At 43.0% G+C, this 17,468-nt stretch overlaps 1 protein-coding gene across 1 annotated transcript in view; it reads left to right on the top strand.

The window, feature by feature from the left end:
• The first annotated feature begins 1,049 nt into the window (after nt 1–1,049).
• RYBP (RING1 and YY1 binding protein) overlaps nt 1,050–17,468 on the top strand; it is a 49,167-nt gene continuing 32,748 nt past the window's right edge. The window contains exons 1-2 of the mRNA XM_067303495.1: nt 1,050–1,258; nt 2,176–2,301. Coding sequence (XP_067159596.1) covers nt 1,227–1,258; nt 2,176–2,301 — 158 coding nt within the window. The 5' untranslated portion in view covers nt 1,050–1,226. The remainder of the gene's footprint in view (nt 1,259–2,175; nt 2,302–17,468) is intronic.

Genomic DNA, 17,468 nt, shown 5'->3' with positions numbered 1-17,468 from the left:
ACAGCAGATGCAATAGGAAAATGACACTTCCTACATGTGATAGTTGCACAACCTTAACTCTGCCCTTGGAGTACGTCTGCTTCCCGGTGTATTGTTTGGGGACTTGCGCGAAGCAGAGCAAAGCCATTTGAAGGCTTTAGCTGTCCAAATCACAGCTAAGGGGGTTGGTGGAGGTGTGAGCAAGGGTTAAATTGCCTGCGTTTTGTATGTGAGAGAACCAGGTATGGCAAATGGGTTGCATGCAGCTGTTAAGCATGGAGGGGCTACTCTGTCACCACGGTTTGAGGGTGAAAACGGGCACCAGCGGAGGGAGGGAAAAAGCCTCCTGTGCTTGCGAATGCGTCCAGATCACGAAAGCTTTACAGCGCAGGACACGGTTACGCGTTCGTCCTGTCACGATGGGAGCACATCCTGCCTTGTGCCACTCGTGCGCGTTTACTTTTTAAGCGGTGACTTTGGGGGTTCTGGGGGTGTTCGGCCGCTGGCTAGGTCTCTCCAGCCCGCCTTCCGGCACGCGGCAGCCCCCCTCGGCGCACGGGCACGGACACCGCTCTCGCCCTTCGCTGGGGGAAGCCGCCGGCGCGGCGCGGCGCTGCCCCCGCCGCAAAGCGCTGCGCGCACGAAGCCTCCGTCCGTCGGGGGCGGCTGCGGCAGGGGAAGGGCTGCCGGGCCGAGGCCGCTTTCCGCCGCCTCCGAAGTTTCCTGCCCGCGCTCCGGCTCCCGCCCGGCACGGGGGGAATCGGCCGGTGTTTGGGGCGCGGGGCGGCCGCGGCGGTGCCGGAGCGGCCGGGGCCGGGGCCGGGGCCGGCTCCGCCGGGCAGGTGCGGGCGAAGCGGCGCGGCGCTGGGAGCCGGGAGCCGGGGCGGCCCCGGGGGCGCTGCCCGCGCGGCTCCCCGCCAGGGCCGGCGGCGGCGGCGGCGGGGCCGGGGCCGCCCCCATTGGCGGCGGCGCGGCGGCGAGCTCCGCCCGCCGGAGCGGCGCGGCGCGGCGCGGGGAGGGAAGGAGGGGAGGGAGGGATAGGGGAGGGAAGGAGGGCGCCGGGCTGCGCTGCGCTGCTAGTCTGGAGCGGCGCCTGGCAGCGGCAGGAGCGGCGGCGGCGGCGCGGGGGCTGAGGAGCAGCCGGAGCCTGCTGGACGGAGGCAGCGCCGTCCCGCCCGTGCCGGCCCGTCCGTCCCGTGCCCCCGCGGCGGCTCCCTTTGTGCGCAGGGCAGGGGCGGCCCCGATCCATGGTCATGGGCGACAAGAAGAGCCCGACCAGGTGAGCGAGCGAGCGGGCGGGCGGGGGGCGGCGGGGCGCGGGGGGGGGGGGGACACGCACAAGATGGAGGCGGCGCGGCGGGGGGCGGCGGCGGGAGGCAGGCAGGCAGGCAGGCAGGCAGGGCGGGCGGCGGATGGCGGCGGCGGCTAGGCCCCGGTGTGGCGGCGGCGGGGGCGGCGGCGGCGGCGAGGGGCTCCTAAGATGGAGGGAGCGCGCGAGGCGGCGGAGAGCCGCCCGTGTGCGCCTGCCTGCCGGTGCCAGGCAGGTAGAGAAACTCCGCGGCGCGGGGGCCGCCGGCGCCGAGCGCCGCTCGCTAAGATGGAGGGAGCGTGGAAGGGCAGCGGGGAGGAGGAGGAGGAGGAGGGAGAAGTGTTTGTGTCTCCCCTCCTGCCGGTGCCAGGGCTAATCGGGTGCCGGAGCAGCCATGGCGGCTCCTCTCTCGCTGGCGCACGCACTCGCTCTGCTCGCACTCACTCCTGCCAGACAAAGGGAGATTTAACAAGGTGGAGGCGGCTGGGGCGGGGGGGGAACACGCCTCCCGCCCGGCCTTTAAACTCCAGCCGCCCGCCCCCGCCATAAAAACATACATATATATAAAAAAAAAAAAAAAAAGGAGGGCGCGGGGGAGCCCCCCCCCCCAACCCTCCCCGCCGCCCGTTGCCGGGGGACGCGGCCTCCCGCCCGGCCCGGCCCGGCCCGGCCTCTGGTGCCTGTTTTTGGGGGGGGGGAGCAGAAAAGCTGCTGGTTTTCGGGGCTTTATAATATGGTTTCTAATGTGTGTGTGTGTGTGTGTGTGTGTTTTCTTTCTCTCCTCCTCCTGCTCTCTCCTCCTCCTCCTGCTGCTTTTCTCCTCCTCCCCAAACACACGCATACACGCACACACACACACTTTCTCTCTCTCTTTCTCCCTCCTCAAGGCCAAAAAGGCAAGCGAAACCCGCGGCGGACGAGGGCTTTTGGGACTGCAGCGTGTGCACCTTCAGGAACAGCGCGGAAGCCTTCAAGTGCAGCATCTGCGACGTCAGGAAAGGCACCTCCACCAGGTAGGCGGGCGCCGCTCGCCCTTCTGGAGCCCCTCGTGCGACTTGTTGATTTGGTTTTCACCGGTGCCCAGGTGTTGCTTGACACCCCCCCTCCTGCCCCCCCCCCCCCCCAGCCAGGTGTAGTTCCTTCTGTCCCCCCCCTTTTTAAAAAAAAAGAAAAAAAAGTGAATTTTAAAAATTCTCTCCCGAGCGCATAATGAGACCTGGACGACGTGTCTCGTGAACGTGGCAGGGACCTGGATCTTTTTGTTGTTCTGTGCTTTTTTTTTGTCGGCGCTAATTTAAGAAAGACCTCTTAAAGATCTCCAAGCAGCCAGGAATGTTCCGGTTTTGTTGCGATTTTGTTCCGGGGCGGACAGTTTTCTGTGTTTTTGGGCAGAGGTTTACCCATGTTTTCTACAGGAGTAGAAGTAATTGAGGATTAGGGAGCAAAGGGAAACAGATGGAACTAGAGATGCCACAAGAACAGCAGCTCCCTTCCTGCAGTGTTGATCTCTCCATGTCTGTTGTCATCTGAAAAGGATCGGCTTTATACCCAGTGTGGGAATGGTGCGGATTTCTGAAAGCTTTAGCTGTCAGTTCTTGCTGATTACCCTGTGCAGAGCAACGGCAGCAGAAGTCTTTACAAGATGGTGAAGCTGACATAGAGTAGTTAATATCAAAAAAATTTTTTTTGCGCTATACCAGCCAATGGATTCAGAAAGTTTGTCCTGGAAATACCGGTCGGTGGCAAAGTAGGGATGCGGTGCTCAGTGTTTTGTTTCTTTTTTTCTGATTTATTCTAAAATGTTGACTTCTGATTTTCTTTTTATAAATACTGCACATTTGAAATTTGAGATCACATTATTTTTCTTTGTCAAGGAAGGCAGTCCTTAAGATTTCAACTGTGATAAGCATCGTTTTCCTTTTTTGCGTGAAACAGTGTTTTGAGATATTCTCATGAGCAGGCTGTTTTCATGACTTGGTATGTTGACTTGATTGACAAAGTAGAAGTATATTCAGCTAGTTACTGCTTAAGCAGTGCTTTAAACAATGTGAAGTGCCTACTTTTTTTAATGGGGAGCATGCTTTTGGGCCATTGAAACTCCATCAGTTATAGCAATATAGTGTGGTAGTACTTAACTGTGTATTTTTATGATGCCTGTTGATTACAAGTATGCATATGTTTTATTGCAGAATATCCTGAGGTGTTGAACTTAACTATCTTATTTAAAACTAATATATATCGTTGAGTGAGGTGTGACTTTCAGGACAGTAGTGTTGTGTATGCTTGTAGATCTGATTCTTCATTAGTTTTGCTGGATCTTGTTTTGTCATGCAATAAACCTTCAAAGCACCGTTAGTTTCTCTGGGGTTCTGTTTTCGTGGTTTCCCAGTTGCAGGGTTCAGGTAGAACACGTTGATCCTGCAGTTATCTAGTATTTAACTGCGCTACTACAGTATGTAGTCTTGCAGTCACTGAAAGTTCTCACAGCATAATGTCAAGCATGTGCATAAGTGTTTGTAGGAGGAGAGGCTTAATGAGATGTAGGAGTCCATATGGATCATATCTTGGATCATACTGGATCATTTTCATTTGGCCACCATACTGATGTTCATTTCGAGAGCAGAAGCTTTCTCTCACATGTTCTTATTTTGTTTTTAATGATAATTTTAAAACATTTGTTCAGATAGTGGGATGTTTTGTCCCTTCAAGGGTCCTCAAGAGGGATGGCAATTGATGATTTCAGGTTAAGAAATGTAGCCTTGTTTGCAGATGTGATCCTTGGGTCTAGAACATTGTACTTCTCTTTAGCTTTTAATGGCCTCTTATGAATGGCTTCTAATTTTAATTCATTTAATTCATCAGCTTTCTATTCATTTTTTGCTGCTTTTTAAATTACTTTTGTTTGTAGAATTTGAAAAAGTACTTAATATTCAATGGACCATCATCTCTTTTTGCATATTAATATCATTTATGAATAAATATAACTGAAAGTAGGAGTGACTGAATGTTGTGAGTGAACTTTGTGTATTGAGAAGATCTCAGAGGTCAGAGTTCTTTGATGTGGTATTGCTTTGAGTGTTACAGTATGTGACGTACAAGTCAATGGCTGGGAAATTCTTCAGAATTTTTTTAAAAAATGACTAACGTAATGAAACTTAATGACTTATGTTTGATAATTTATTACTTGAAGTATACGATTTCTGATCTTGGTTTTTGTATCAAATCTGTAAGATATTGGATCAACAGCTTAACTTGTAATTTGACAATTTGATGATGCTTATCCTCACTTAAAACTACAGTGTCTGGTTAAGATTTACTTAGATAACACTTATCGGAAATTTATCTCCATTATTTAAAAAAGCAGTAGTTTAAAAAAGGCATCATAGATTTGATGAGGCAACTTTTGCATCCAATTATTGTGTGCAATTACAGTATGCCCAGTTTTTATTAAGATTTGGTATGACCTACTTTTTTTTTTTTTAACTCAACTGTGAAGTCAGTTATTTGCTGTAGAATTTACTTTGGCTGATAAATGTTCTCTGATTTGTGAACTGGTTGGGACTTCAGCTAATTCTCACTGTGTACATTTTACAGACTTGATATAATTGCGTGATGTGTGGGAGGGTGACTGGCAGCAGTTACAGGTTTTACTTTCTTGGATCCGACTATCCCCTTTCTATTCAACTATCCCCCAGATCTCATGAAAGGAGCTTTAAACACAGCGGTTTTTACAGTTGGCACAGCAAATCAAAAATCACTGTAGACACTGAACAGTTAAATTGCACCTGAATAGTTCTTTAAGAGGCTGTTTGTAAGTATTTCAGGTATACTTTTTAAAAAAATGAGGTCAAATCTATCTCAAGAGAATTCAGAGTTGCCATGCGAAGACTGCATTAAACCTGTAGTGATTATATTAATACTAGATTTGTTACAGTATGTCAGTCATTCACTTTCCCCAACTCTATGCTCTTTTTTTTTTTTATGGTTAAACTTTATTCCTCTCTGTTCAGGCAGGCAAGCGTATCAAGTATGGAGCGTTTTGAGTTTTTCTAAGGTTTTCCTTCTGTGAAAGACAGAAGCCATGTTCTGCACAGCGTTCAGTCCAGCGAGATGGCAATTTAGCTGGCTAGCTTGGGAATGAATAATGGTAATGTGCCTGCTGGGGTTTACAGTGCTTTTCTTTCCTAGATGTTTTTGTGTTGGTGTAACTGATGAGGGAACTGGTGCTAGTCACTGCTTCCACTGGTGTCCTGTGGTTGCTCTAGTGGTTTGCTCTGGTAGAGCTCAATCAGTTCCTGAACACAGAAGAAGGCTTGAATTCAAACTTCTGCTGGGAACTTTGCTCCACAAACACACATTCCCTTCCAATATCCATTACTTCTTCAAACATAGAAGGAAAGTTTACTTTGGACTTTGTAAGAATGTTAGGGCAGAACTTGGCCTTGTATTTCCTCCTGATACTGCAGGGAGTTGCATGCTCCTATTTGAAGGTAGACTACGGTTCCCTGTTTGCATTTGTTTTTCTTACTGGTATTGTTGCTCCCCTCCCTCTTTCTTTCTCTTTTGGTTTATGTATGTTGTGTTCTTACACACCTCTTGTAACTTCCTCTCTCCTCCTGCCGTGGCCACTCAGAATATTTCTGAGTGGGGTTGCTTTAAAACGTCATTGTGAAATAGAATAAACGGCCTGATTTCACCGAGGTAGAACTCCTGGAGAAGAACTGGCATGTAACAATGATATTTGTAATTTTCTGAAGTCTTCTGCTTGGATATATGAGCAAACGTGGGAGGTGATGGAACTTCTCTGAGGTTGTGTTTTCTGTATCTTTGACTTTAGGATAAGCGCTTTGCATGTCCAAACTTCATGTCCTTTACCATCAATGTGCTTTGATTACAGAGAAATGTGCTGAAAAAAGGTCAATGGAAGGTGTGAGAGCAACAACTGGATGTCTGACATGCAAATTAAAAATCCCCAGGACTTCTCAGTGTAAAAATAACAAGTTGTAGCGCATATGTCCTGTGCAAGGCATGTGTTTACCAGTAAACATTTCTGTTGCATTTGTCACTACTGTCTGTAGACTCAGAGTGTGTGGTTTGGAGATCCCATTGAGTGATTTGAACATGTCTTTCATTCTGGAGTATTCAGGGAATATACATCACTAGTGTTTCACTCTTCTCGCATCCTTATTTTTCCTTAAAGGTGGGGAGAGGCCAAACTGAAACTATTCAGCATAATTTTGAAATGAATATCCTCTGGTGTGGAACAGGTGTCTCGGATACCGGTCTTCATTCTCTCTGTTCTCCAGAAAATTTCCTCGCATGTTTGCAGTATCTAAGGTAGTGCCTTAAAGGACATAAACTACTGTCCGTGTCACTATTGAAAAGTATTCCCTTGTTCTGTATCCAAGCTGAGCTGACCAGAATAGACACTAGATAGTCCTGCTATTCCTGGAATGAGGAATCAAGCTCATGATCCTGACCTCTATAGAATGAATACGCCTAGCCTATTTGCCATCTATTTGTGGGACTGTTCTTAAAAATTCTTGTTTTGTTGTATTGTTGTGGTGTAGTTTGGAAACAAGGTGGTTTCATTCAGTTCTTTCAAGTTAAGTATCTTTGACCTGCATTAACATATGTTTTGTTTATCATTTTAGCTATCCTTTCAGTGGGTTAAGCTATAAAAATGGAGTATGTGACTCCTCTGGAAAAAGTTGTTGTGGAAGTGAAGTTGGGGCTTTTACTCTAGAATATTGGTTGTATTTATTGGTTATTTAGAACTATGGTAAAATTGGCCCTCTTTTTTTTCCCCGTTGAACTTAAATGGCATTTGGATAGTACTGGAACATGGTCTCTACCAGCCTGGAGTTGTGCAAGTGCTCCGTGGTCCAGATCATGGGTACGGGCCCCCTCTGGGACTGTGTTGTCCTTAATGAATGAGAACAGGATAGTTCTGCCTAGGTATTTTTGAATGCTGAAGTTCACAGTAGGTATTTACAGAGTATTTGTCCACACCTAAGGAATTCTTTAGAGCTCTTTGTTTTCTCCTATCTTGTTTACTGGCGCCATCTGAAAGTAATTAGATGGCACTTAACTGAATTGTAGATGAAGACATCTTTTACTAAATTTGGCAAATACACTACTCCATGGGAGCTAAAACTTAGGTGGAGCCTTCTGCAAATTTTGTGTTTTAAAAGCAGAAAATGCTAATTGTTCACAGGAAGACCTGAACTTTGAGGCTGTGGTTTGACAATACACTAAGTCTGCCTTCATGATTTATATTCTTGGACCAAAAATGTCACAGCCAGATGCTTCAAAGTAATGATCCAATATAAGCTGTCTGCTGGTATAGATTAATTTTAAACCAGGACAAAGTTAGTCTGTAAGACTGAATCTGACCAGCTATTATCTGCCATCCTGCTGTGAGCGTAAACTGGCATAAGATCAGTATCTTGTACTTTTTCTGTTTGAAAGAAATGGAGTTGTGTCCTTATTTGCTCTCTGCTACTGTTTGGATCTGGCATTAATGATCTCATTATCATTACCGCAGGTTTTCCTCTTGGGTCTCAGTGCCTCTGGGAAATAATTCTTAGCAGGGAGTATCCTCGATATTGACCTGCAGTATCTTGGAGTATCTCGTAGCTATAGCATTCGAATTTGGGTACCTGAAGTGCTGTAGGTGACGAGCATAGTCTAGGTACTGTGTTGGCTGCTGTGACTCACTTTTCCTCTACTATTTTTTCTTTCTGAAGATCCTGTTAGGGATCAATAACTATACCTGTTATGGTGCTCTCTTATTAGGAAAAAATATGTTAAATAACAAACTAAAATCTTAGTGTGGATAATGCGTGTTGTAGTTTTCATGCAGGTTGCCTGTTTGGGTTAAATGATGGTAGAAGGTAGGGCTTAAAGATCTGTTTCTTATTTCTGTTGGCGACTGTAAAAAGGTCTCACTGATAAACTGTGTTACTGAGTATGCTAATCTATTACCAGTAATATGCAGCATGGATGTTGTTCATTTTTCCCTTCCTCCATAGATTGCTTCTTTTGGAGACAGGAATCTAAATCAAAGTGTGTGCGTGTGCACGTAGGAGGAGGGGGCATGCGACTTTCTTTTATTGCTGTAAACAGACATCACATCCACTGGGATACTGGCCTCTCCTCTCTCTGTAGATCCTTGTGAAGGGCTTGTAGGCAGAGGAATGCTGAGCAACTTTCTCCGCATGCCTTTCTTAAATTGACTTGATTGTTTCATGTCGCTGTCAGCTGGCTGTGGAAAAGCTGGTAAATTAGTAAGACTGGCATGTATATTTTGCACCCTACTGGGGACTCATTAAATAAGTATTGTATTGTATGAACCTTGTATTGTATGAACTGGAGAAAGAAAAGTTTGCGCAGTGTTGCCCTGTGTAATAGCTGAGGAGGGAAGTGGTGGGTGCAAAGAGCAGTTCCCTGTGGGCACCCTTGACTCCTACAGGGTCTTGGCTGACTTGTATTACACTGCTTATTAATATTCCCCCCAAAGCCCCTGGTGCTGTGGGGTTTTATTTTGGTTGAATTGTTAGGCCTCTGAAAACAATTCGTGTGATTGAAGACCCTCAAGGGATGAGAGATGTCAGGGAATGGGCTGTGGGCTAGATGAATTCCTGCGGCTGGCTCTATCCAGCTTTTGTGCGTTAGCTTGGATAGCCCTGCCGTAACTCCAGCCTAGTTTGTTTGCTGTTGATTATGAACCGGGTGTCACTCTTACTCTGGCTGCTGCAAGGCCATCTTTGCGTTAGGAACGTGAATTAAAGAGCTTTGCTGTTGGTAGGCTTATGTTTCTTGCTGAGTGCTTCTCCTTTTCTTCCTACTTCTCATACTTGGAAGAAGAGAAGTTCTTCCCCGGTCCCTTGGTAAGAATCGTAGAAGCTCGGTTTCCTTTTGGGTAGTCCTGACAGTGTACACGAGTACAGCCACAGGGTGAAAAATACGGTTTACAGCGTGTTCCTACATCAGTTTGGCAAACGATGCGCTCTGACTGTTCTTTTAGATGCATGTTTTTTGTCTGTGTAATTCTTTTTATGAGGAAACCCACTGACCTATTTTGTGGGCTTTCAGATGGTTCTGTAGGTTAGTGGGTTTCAATTGCACAATGTAGGTCACTCGCAAGGTGCGCTGGAGTTTCATAACAAGTGGCTCTGACCTGAAATAAGATTCATACAGGCTATAGATGCAGCTGTGTTTTGCAGCGGTACTTTACATCTGTGTTTGCACTGTCCTCCTTCTTCCTAAAGAAGAAGGAGAAATTTAGGCCTTTTCAGAGGGAAGTTTTTTTACAGGAGGGTTTGTGAGTATTTATTTAAAGTGTGCATATTTCAGACAGGTAAGGGCAAATTACTGCTGTTTCACATTTACAGAGGACATGGCAAAAAACCCAGACCACAAATACTGAATATCCCTTATATGCCACTCTAAGCAGATGTCCAGGATTACATGATGTGACGGAAGTAATGTGAAAATGCCCTGTATTTCATTTACGTAAGTTCCCTTTACATAGTGACACATGCCAAATACATTGGTCAGCTTTTTGTGCAAACATACTTTCTTTTACATCAATCAGGGCGCCATTCGCACTTTTTTTGGTACATCTGGAGTTATGAGCAAATTTTTAGCATCGTTCTTCCCATAAGCCAGCTATTAATTGGGAGCGTGTTCTTTGTAGTAAAGTGCTAATTGGTACATCAACAAATTCACTGTCTGTTAAACATTGGAAAGATTGTAATTCTGACTGGTTCAGCTATAATTGAGGGGAAAGGCATCCTTTCTCCTTGCTGGCCTAAAGGTTTTTATATGGCTTTTCAGTAACTTAGTATCTTCAAGGAGTCAGGTGAATCTTCTTCTCAGAAAAAAACAAAACTAACTTAGAACTAGTTAAAACCGGGCATTGTTTTGATGGTATTTTGTTATAGATGGTGTTTCCATGTTTCTGAAAGTAAAAAATGCACCCAGAGTTAGTTTTCTCTTAATAAGTAAGACTGGAAATACTTAAGAAGAAAGGGTTAGATGGAATTGAAATATGGATCCTGAAACCAGGAGATCTGATTTTGAAACGTATATCTTCATGTTTAGGGCACTAAGGCACTGACCTGACTGTAGAATAATATAAAACAGGTATCAAAAAGTACTAAAAATGTGTAATTATGTTGTTTTCCACAACAACAGAAGTCTTTGTAATAGTTAAATTGATTTTAACCTTCTGACTGGCATACATTTTAGAGCATACATTTTATAATAATTTTTTGAGAGCTGAAATATTCCATATTAAGTAAGTACAGTGTATGCTTTCTTCATGTCTGGTGTTGCTATATGTAGGTACAAACTTCCCAAAACTATGTTTACAATTTGCCTTTGAGTATGTTCAGGAGCTGAAGAAACTTTAGTTTGAGGATCTTACCAGGTTGGTTGTCTTAAAGTAAAATGAAAGTAAAACAAGTCAGTTTTGCATTCTGTTTAGGGCTAAACAAGGAATAAATGTTTAGACGGTTTTTTTCAAGCAGATTGTTCTTCAGGATTTCAAAGTTATGATAGATTGCTTGTAACATGTGGAAGCGCTAAGTGAGACGAATTATCTTGCCTAAGATAAAACTGCCTTCTTCAGATTTATATTGTTGAGTAGACAGACATGTGACTGATCATAATCTGAAATATTTTTTTCTGAATTAAATTATTTTTGTATGGGTGAAACTGTTTGTCTGCATAATTCCTGTAAAAGTTAACATACTGAATCGCGGAAGTGGACAGGAGATGTACAAGTACCAGAATTTGGTAGCTTAAATGATGCTACAAAGTGGATGAGAACACTGATTAATTAGTATTTGAGTATGGGTTTACTATCCTTATCCTCTTCCCATTACAAAATGTGCAACATTTCTGAAATTGTAGGGGTAGGTCTTAACTGAATAGGATTACTCTCACTTTTTATGTTGTTCTGTATTTTATTAACTATATAATACATATGTTGAAGGATTTGTATTTTATTTCACCTCCAGTCACAGGTGTCAGTGGGGATAATATGATATCCCTGTGATTTTCAGCCTGTGCAAAAGGAGCAGGAATTCACATTTTAGCATATCAACTAGTTTAAATATCCTCAAATTGACATTCTTTAATCTATATGGTTGTGTTCACTTTCTATGTTTTAGCTTAACCAAGTAATTTATGCCTATAGGAGGTGTTTCATTCCTTTATTTAAAAAAAAATAAAAATTTGGATTAACCCAAAGACACAAATCTTATTTGTCGTGTTTGAACAAAGCATGCATATATGTTCAGGTTGTTAGAAATGCACGCGGAGGTTCTGCTGAAACATTTGGCTCTAATTACGTATTTTAGGAGCTCTTATTCTGAAAGTGCTTTCACTGTTTTTTCGGAAGCGGTGCTGAGCACTTTCCCTTCCTGAGAGGAGATTTCAGTGAGAGAGGCAATACATTGATGGACGATGGCCCTGTGATGGAGTCAATCAGCCAGCGCAGTCATTTGTCTCCTGGGGATGCTAGGGTAGAGCACATCATTAGCAGCAGCAGGAGAGGCTTTCCTCTCTAATGCTAATACGGCGAGGAGGCTCTGGCTGGTGCCCATTTGCTGCTATTACTGAGTTATTACAGGTGCCTTGCGGAGAAAGGGGGGGGGGAACAAAACTGTTTTCATTCGTGATCTGTAACAGTCATGGGCGTGTGGATCGGTTTAACCAGGAGTATTTAGTAAGCTCTGTGAAATGTTTCCAATCCGGCATGTTGTTAGCTATAGGCAAGCCCACGTTGCATAAAACTGCCTGTTGTAAAAGCTGAATTATTTGGGGGAAATTATCTACATTTTATTTTTTTTACACACCTATTTTGGAAGAACTTTAGGACTGTGGTTCTGCTTTTGTCTAGGAAGTGAAATATAGAAGGAATAAAGACTGTCAAAAGTTACTGTTTTTTTTGTGTTTCGCCTTTTATTGCTACGAGAAAATAAAGCAGGAGTAATTTATCAGTTTAAAATAAGTCTTCTGCAGCCAGACTTTCGTTGTCAATAAGTGTGGTATTTTATGGGTCAATGAAATATCATGTCTTCTGCTTACATATGAAGTTATGGTATAAAATTGTAAACATCCCTAACACGGAACAGCTGAGTCCCCATAAAGCTTTATTGTGTCACTAAGGAATTGTAGCCTACATTACTCTAGCAATCCAGTCCAGTAAGAAATGATCACCTCAAAACTGTGAGCACAGTCAAGTCAGTGGCAATTGGAATGGCGCTCCTCAGTGAATACAGGCGTACCCACGAGCTGCTTTTCCCTGTTTTTTTTTGTTTGTTTGTTTGTTTTTCCTCCCGATTTTAATGGGCGGCACAAATTGTTGACAGTGCTTTTCGGTGATTGGTTTCAGTCTTTATAAACACTGAAATGCCTTTGGAAAAAGATATTTATGTGGAACTTCTTCTACCCTCAGAAAAGCTAACTTTACTTCCAACATCGGAGAAGTGTACCTACAGCTTTTGAGAGAAGTGCAGCTGCTGGAATGTATTTTCTTTTGCATTTTCTTCATATGTAGCTTGTGTATTTTTTCTAGTGGGCCAAACTGCTAGGAGCAGATATTCCTTTATTTATAAACTCCCTCGTTAGATGTGAGAAGGAGCTTTTCTCCTTAATCTCAGCTCAGCTTAATGGTAGCAAAACTCCCCAGTGCTGTTGGGAGTATCTCGGCTCGCTGGTTATTTTTTTTCCCCTTCCCCACCAAGCAGAACTACTTGCATGCATTCTCCTTTTGTTAAATGTGTAGGTTCTTCAAATACCAGGGACCAATCAATTGTTTTTCTGGGTACTTGTGATACTTGTTAGTTTAACTTGCTTGGGAAGGACTGACGGCTTCCCAGTGGCCAGTGTTGGATTCGGCTGATGATACATCTTAATCGGAGGAAAAAGTTGAGAGGCCTGTAGATCACAGAAGTTATTCCAAAAGTCTGACAGTGGGGTTTCAGTGTAAGGCGAAGGGGGAACACTTTGTAGACAGGGAAGATAGTTTGTCTGATAGATAGGCTGCATTCTGCTGAGTGATACGAGAAAAGGGTTAGTTGGAAGATAAGGTCATCTTCTCTGGGTGGTTGGCATCCTTGAGCCACCAGTGGGGAGGGATGACCTGTAATGACGCAAAAGGAAACTGTAAACAATGGCAAAAAGAATGACAGAAAAATATTATTCAAACTGCCCAGTTGATGTTTTTATGTACTTCAGAGCAGAGGCCCCCAGTGAGTGGGAACGGTAAGCGTGGTGAGCGTGGTGGTGGGAGCTGAGTCAGTGTTTCGGGCACTCTCACGCAACTGTCCAAAGTCACAGTGAGTTAACTTCTGTGCTTTGGTCTCCCTGGTTGTAAAGCAAATGTGATAATAGGTCCCTACCACACATGGCTTATAGGAGGTCAAGTTAATTTTTGGAAAGTGCTTTGAAATCCTCAAGTGTCTTCTAAAAATCTGCACAGAAAGTTAGACTTAAAAACAATGTTTCAGTCTTCCATTCTCTGAAACATCTAGATAATCTTTTAAAAATCAGAGCAAGGGCAGCAAGAGAGCAAATGGTAGTAGAGCTGTGAAATGGTTCCTGGAAGGGCACGGTGGTTAGACTTCATACACTTCGTTTCACTGTTGTGTATAGGGATGTTTTCACCCTGAAGTACTGGTGAACTTGCACAGCTGTGTACTCTATGGATACTAAAGGCAGTGGGATTATTAGAGTTGCATACTTTTGCATGTGGGTTAGCAGGGTAAGCAACATGCTTAATCACAGGTGTGGGAATACTGTGCTCTGGGAGCAATTAAGAATCATTAATTAGAAATACCTATTACCAGACCGGATGTGACTCAAGTTAGTTGTAAGTTGCTCTAACTTTTGAGGTCAAGAAGATTTCATGCATCTCAGACCAGTGTTATTAGTGTCCATGAGACTACGGGGCTATCCACAGGGACAGTTTGTAAAACCAGGGCTCAAACTGTGAAATTCTGATTTATCTACAGTGGCAGTTTCACAGCACCTCTGCAAGTTGGGACCACACACTTGCATTTGGAAGTTTTGCCCTCTGCTTGTTTCTTTTAGATTCACGGGTTGTATCTCTTGTATTGCAAGAAATGTACAAATGTGTGCTGGGAAGTGAAGCTGTTGTGCTGCGATTCACAACTATTCAACCATCACTCAGTGAAGTGATAGTGAAACTTTATAATAAATAAAAGCTTCCATGTTTGTACAAAGAAGATGAATTTTTTTCCAGTTACAAATAAACCAATTCATATAGAAGTAAAAAAATCAACGGAGAGGTAGAACCGTGAGCCCGTATGCCATGCACCTAGACTGCAAATGTGTGAGAGATCACACCTTAATATTCAGCATATTGATTTATGAAGATTTAAACTTTAAGCACAAGTGGTGAGATTGTCCTCAAAAAGAAGCATACTGTTGCCAACTGTTAGTCATGTCAAGCAAGTCATGGAAAACAGTCCATAATAAGGTACCTGTTACAATTCTGTGCCAACAATTAGAGTTCTCTGGCTTATTTTTAATGTGTAGGGAGAGTCAGGGATAACACTTAGCAGTAGTTTGTTTTTATTTCCATCTCTTTAGTTTTTCCCTCTTGCCTTTTTTGCATTGTAAACCAGATTGGATTTCCCACTGGCACTCTGAATTCAAACTTACGAAATTGTACAACTATGTGCTATATTTATTTGTTTTTAAAAGCATGTCATTATAAGAAAGTGTGGCATATTTTTACATGGAGGTATATAGCACAAGGAGCATGCTTATTTAGTCATGGGTGTGGGAATAAGGAACGCTGCTCTAAGAAATTAGTTTAATAACGTTTGGTCCCTTTTTTCCAAATCTGCTAGCACTGGAAATCTTGTCGTGGTTGGACAGGTAGTTGACATTTGTAGATAATGTCGTCTGTTGTTCTTTGTATTAGATGTTTTCTGAATCATGTCCAGAGGCTACCGAAGTCAGCGCAGCACTTTGTCAACTGCAAAAACTGGATCAGGCCTCTGAGACTGATGCATCAAGAAGAAAGGGAATAAACTGAACTCAGACTGAACACAGTTAACTTCTGTGATCTTGCTTTGTTCCAAGATTATTTTTCTCAAAAAAATTTTTTTTAAGGGATTAAAAAAAAGAATTGAGAAATGAATTGCATTGTATAAAGCCCTAAATGAGGCACTAGGGAAGAACTCGATTTGTATCCGTTTAAGCAGAGGACTACTCCAGCTCCCTCATTGCTTTCAGTCCTGCTACTAGCCTCAAGTTCGAACAGTGCCAAGACTGATAAAATTTTGTATTTTGTTAATAAATTTCACAGGTGGTGACCAAACCTGTACCAAACGTTTTCTTGTATTTTTAAGTGGGAAGAAATAAAAAACATAGTAAATCTAATGTATTCGTTAAATTTTGCAGGATCATAATTCTTGATGAGAGCCTCTCCTTTGTCTTTATTCTTTCTGCTGATTTTTGATGTTAGTGTAAAAAATATTGTATCATCACATACCTGTGTGCTCACTTGGATCAAAAAGTTTGTATTTCTTCTCCAGAACTGTATCCATGCCTTTCTTCATTTAGCCAACAAATTATTAATATGTAAGGTGGCTTGATTATCAGTCGCATGCTGCTTTTCCTCTCTGCTCTATTTCAGAGTTTTATTTTAAGTAGCTTTAAAGTAAGGCTACTTCTGGAATTTCTGGCTTTGGGCAGAAAAAGTGGTAAGTTTTCTCACCAGTTTTGAACTATGTGGTTTTTTTTTTTGAAATCCAATTTATCTCTTCACAAAACTGTTACAAGTTCATCTTAAATCGTGCATAGCCTGAGGACTATCTGGGGGGTAGGGAGACATAAATAATTGTTTAATTGCACTGCTCTGGTGTGTAACTTACATCATGTGGAATATATGGAAAGACTGCTTTTACTTTATTGTTTATTTTTCTATAAGTATTCTCCCAGTCCCAAGTTGAGCATTTATCTTGGTGAAATTTATAGTGTGCTGTTAAGCAAGACATACAAATGTGCTTTGACTTCACCTTTTAGTTTGTAAGTGTTGCGGAATTCTCACTTTTCAAACATTTGGCAATTATGCTAAATAAAGTCTTATAAGAAAATGCCTTTTATAAGGAAAATGAAGCCTTCCTGTAAAGAAAAAAACTCTTTTTCTATTTTGTTAGATTTCTGAAAAAAAAAATCTCGCCTCATCAGTGGTTGTTAGCAGAGATGAGAAAATCTGAGTAATGTATCAATATTGCTTTTATATTATTCTCTTAAAAATTCAATTTTGACATCCAGCTCATGGACTTAAAAAGCTAAGTTTTAGCATTCATTTTATACTTCAGGAATAAAATGTTCTTGTGCTCAAAACATGCAGCAAAAGCAATCCCATGAAAATCAATTAGAATAATAGAGTACAGCCATTGCAAAATACCAGTACCATAGTTAAGTAATTATCCCACTGTATGACTTAGCAAGAGAGATAAATAATGCATGTAGAATTGTGTTGGAGCTTGCAAGGGAGATTCATGCTGGCAGAAGGGATGAAAAGGGTGAACGCAGGGCACCCTTCCAAGGAGGGGATCTGTTGGATCCGATAGCCACTGATTATTAAAATTTTTTAGTGCCAGTGATAAGATACAAAAGAGACACAATTTTCTGTTTTTCTTTTTGATTTCAGGATAGCCTGTAGGAAGAGATCTTTCTTTGCCATGCTAACAAATGAGCTAATGGTGATACATTTTTCCTCCTTAATGTGTTGGTGTGGCTTGTTTGGAAAAAATAAAACATGCATTGAAAAAAGAAAAAAAGGAAAGCAATGTGAGGTTCTGGTTTTAGTTCAGGATATATTCGGGATTTGTCTGGCTGATTGTGCTTCATGCCAGCTCGATGGCCCATAAAGGAGGAGCAGAATAATACCTGCTCAACTCCCAAACCAAAGCGGAAAGCACGTGCCGCGCTATATGCTGTACCAGCGTATTGGAGCTGCTGCTCGTCTCCAAGGAGCCCTGCTGGCCCTTGGGGAGCGATGAGCACTGGAACTAGGGCAGGATACCGGTTTGTGCAGAGGGCTTTGGGGAGTAACGGAGCGGGCAACCAGCCGGATACAGCTTTGCTGCTGCCTTCTTGTAGGTGGTCGTGAAGGGTAGAAACC

Source organism: Apteryx mantelli, chromosome 12, assembly GCF_036417845.1.
Source record: "Apteryx mantelli isolate bAptMan1 chromosome 12, bAptMan1.hap1, whole genome shotgun sequence".
Taxonomy (NCBI): domain Eukaryota; kingdom Metazoa; phylum Chordata; class Aves; order Apterygiformes; family Apterygidae; genus Apteryx; species Apteryx mantelli.
Note: the sequence above shows the minus strand (reverse complement) of the source record. Positions and strands in the feature narration are given on the sequence as shown.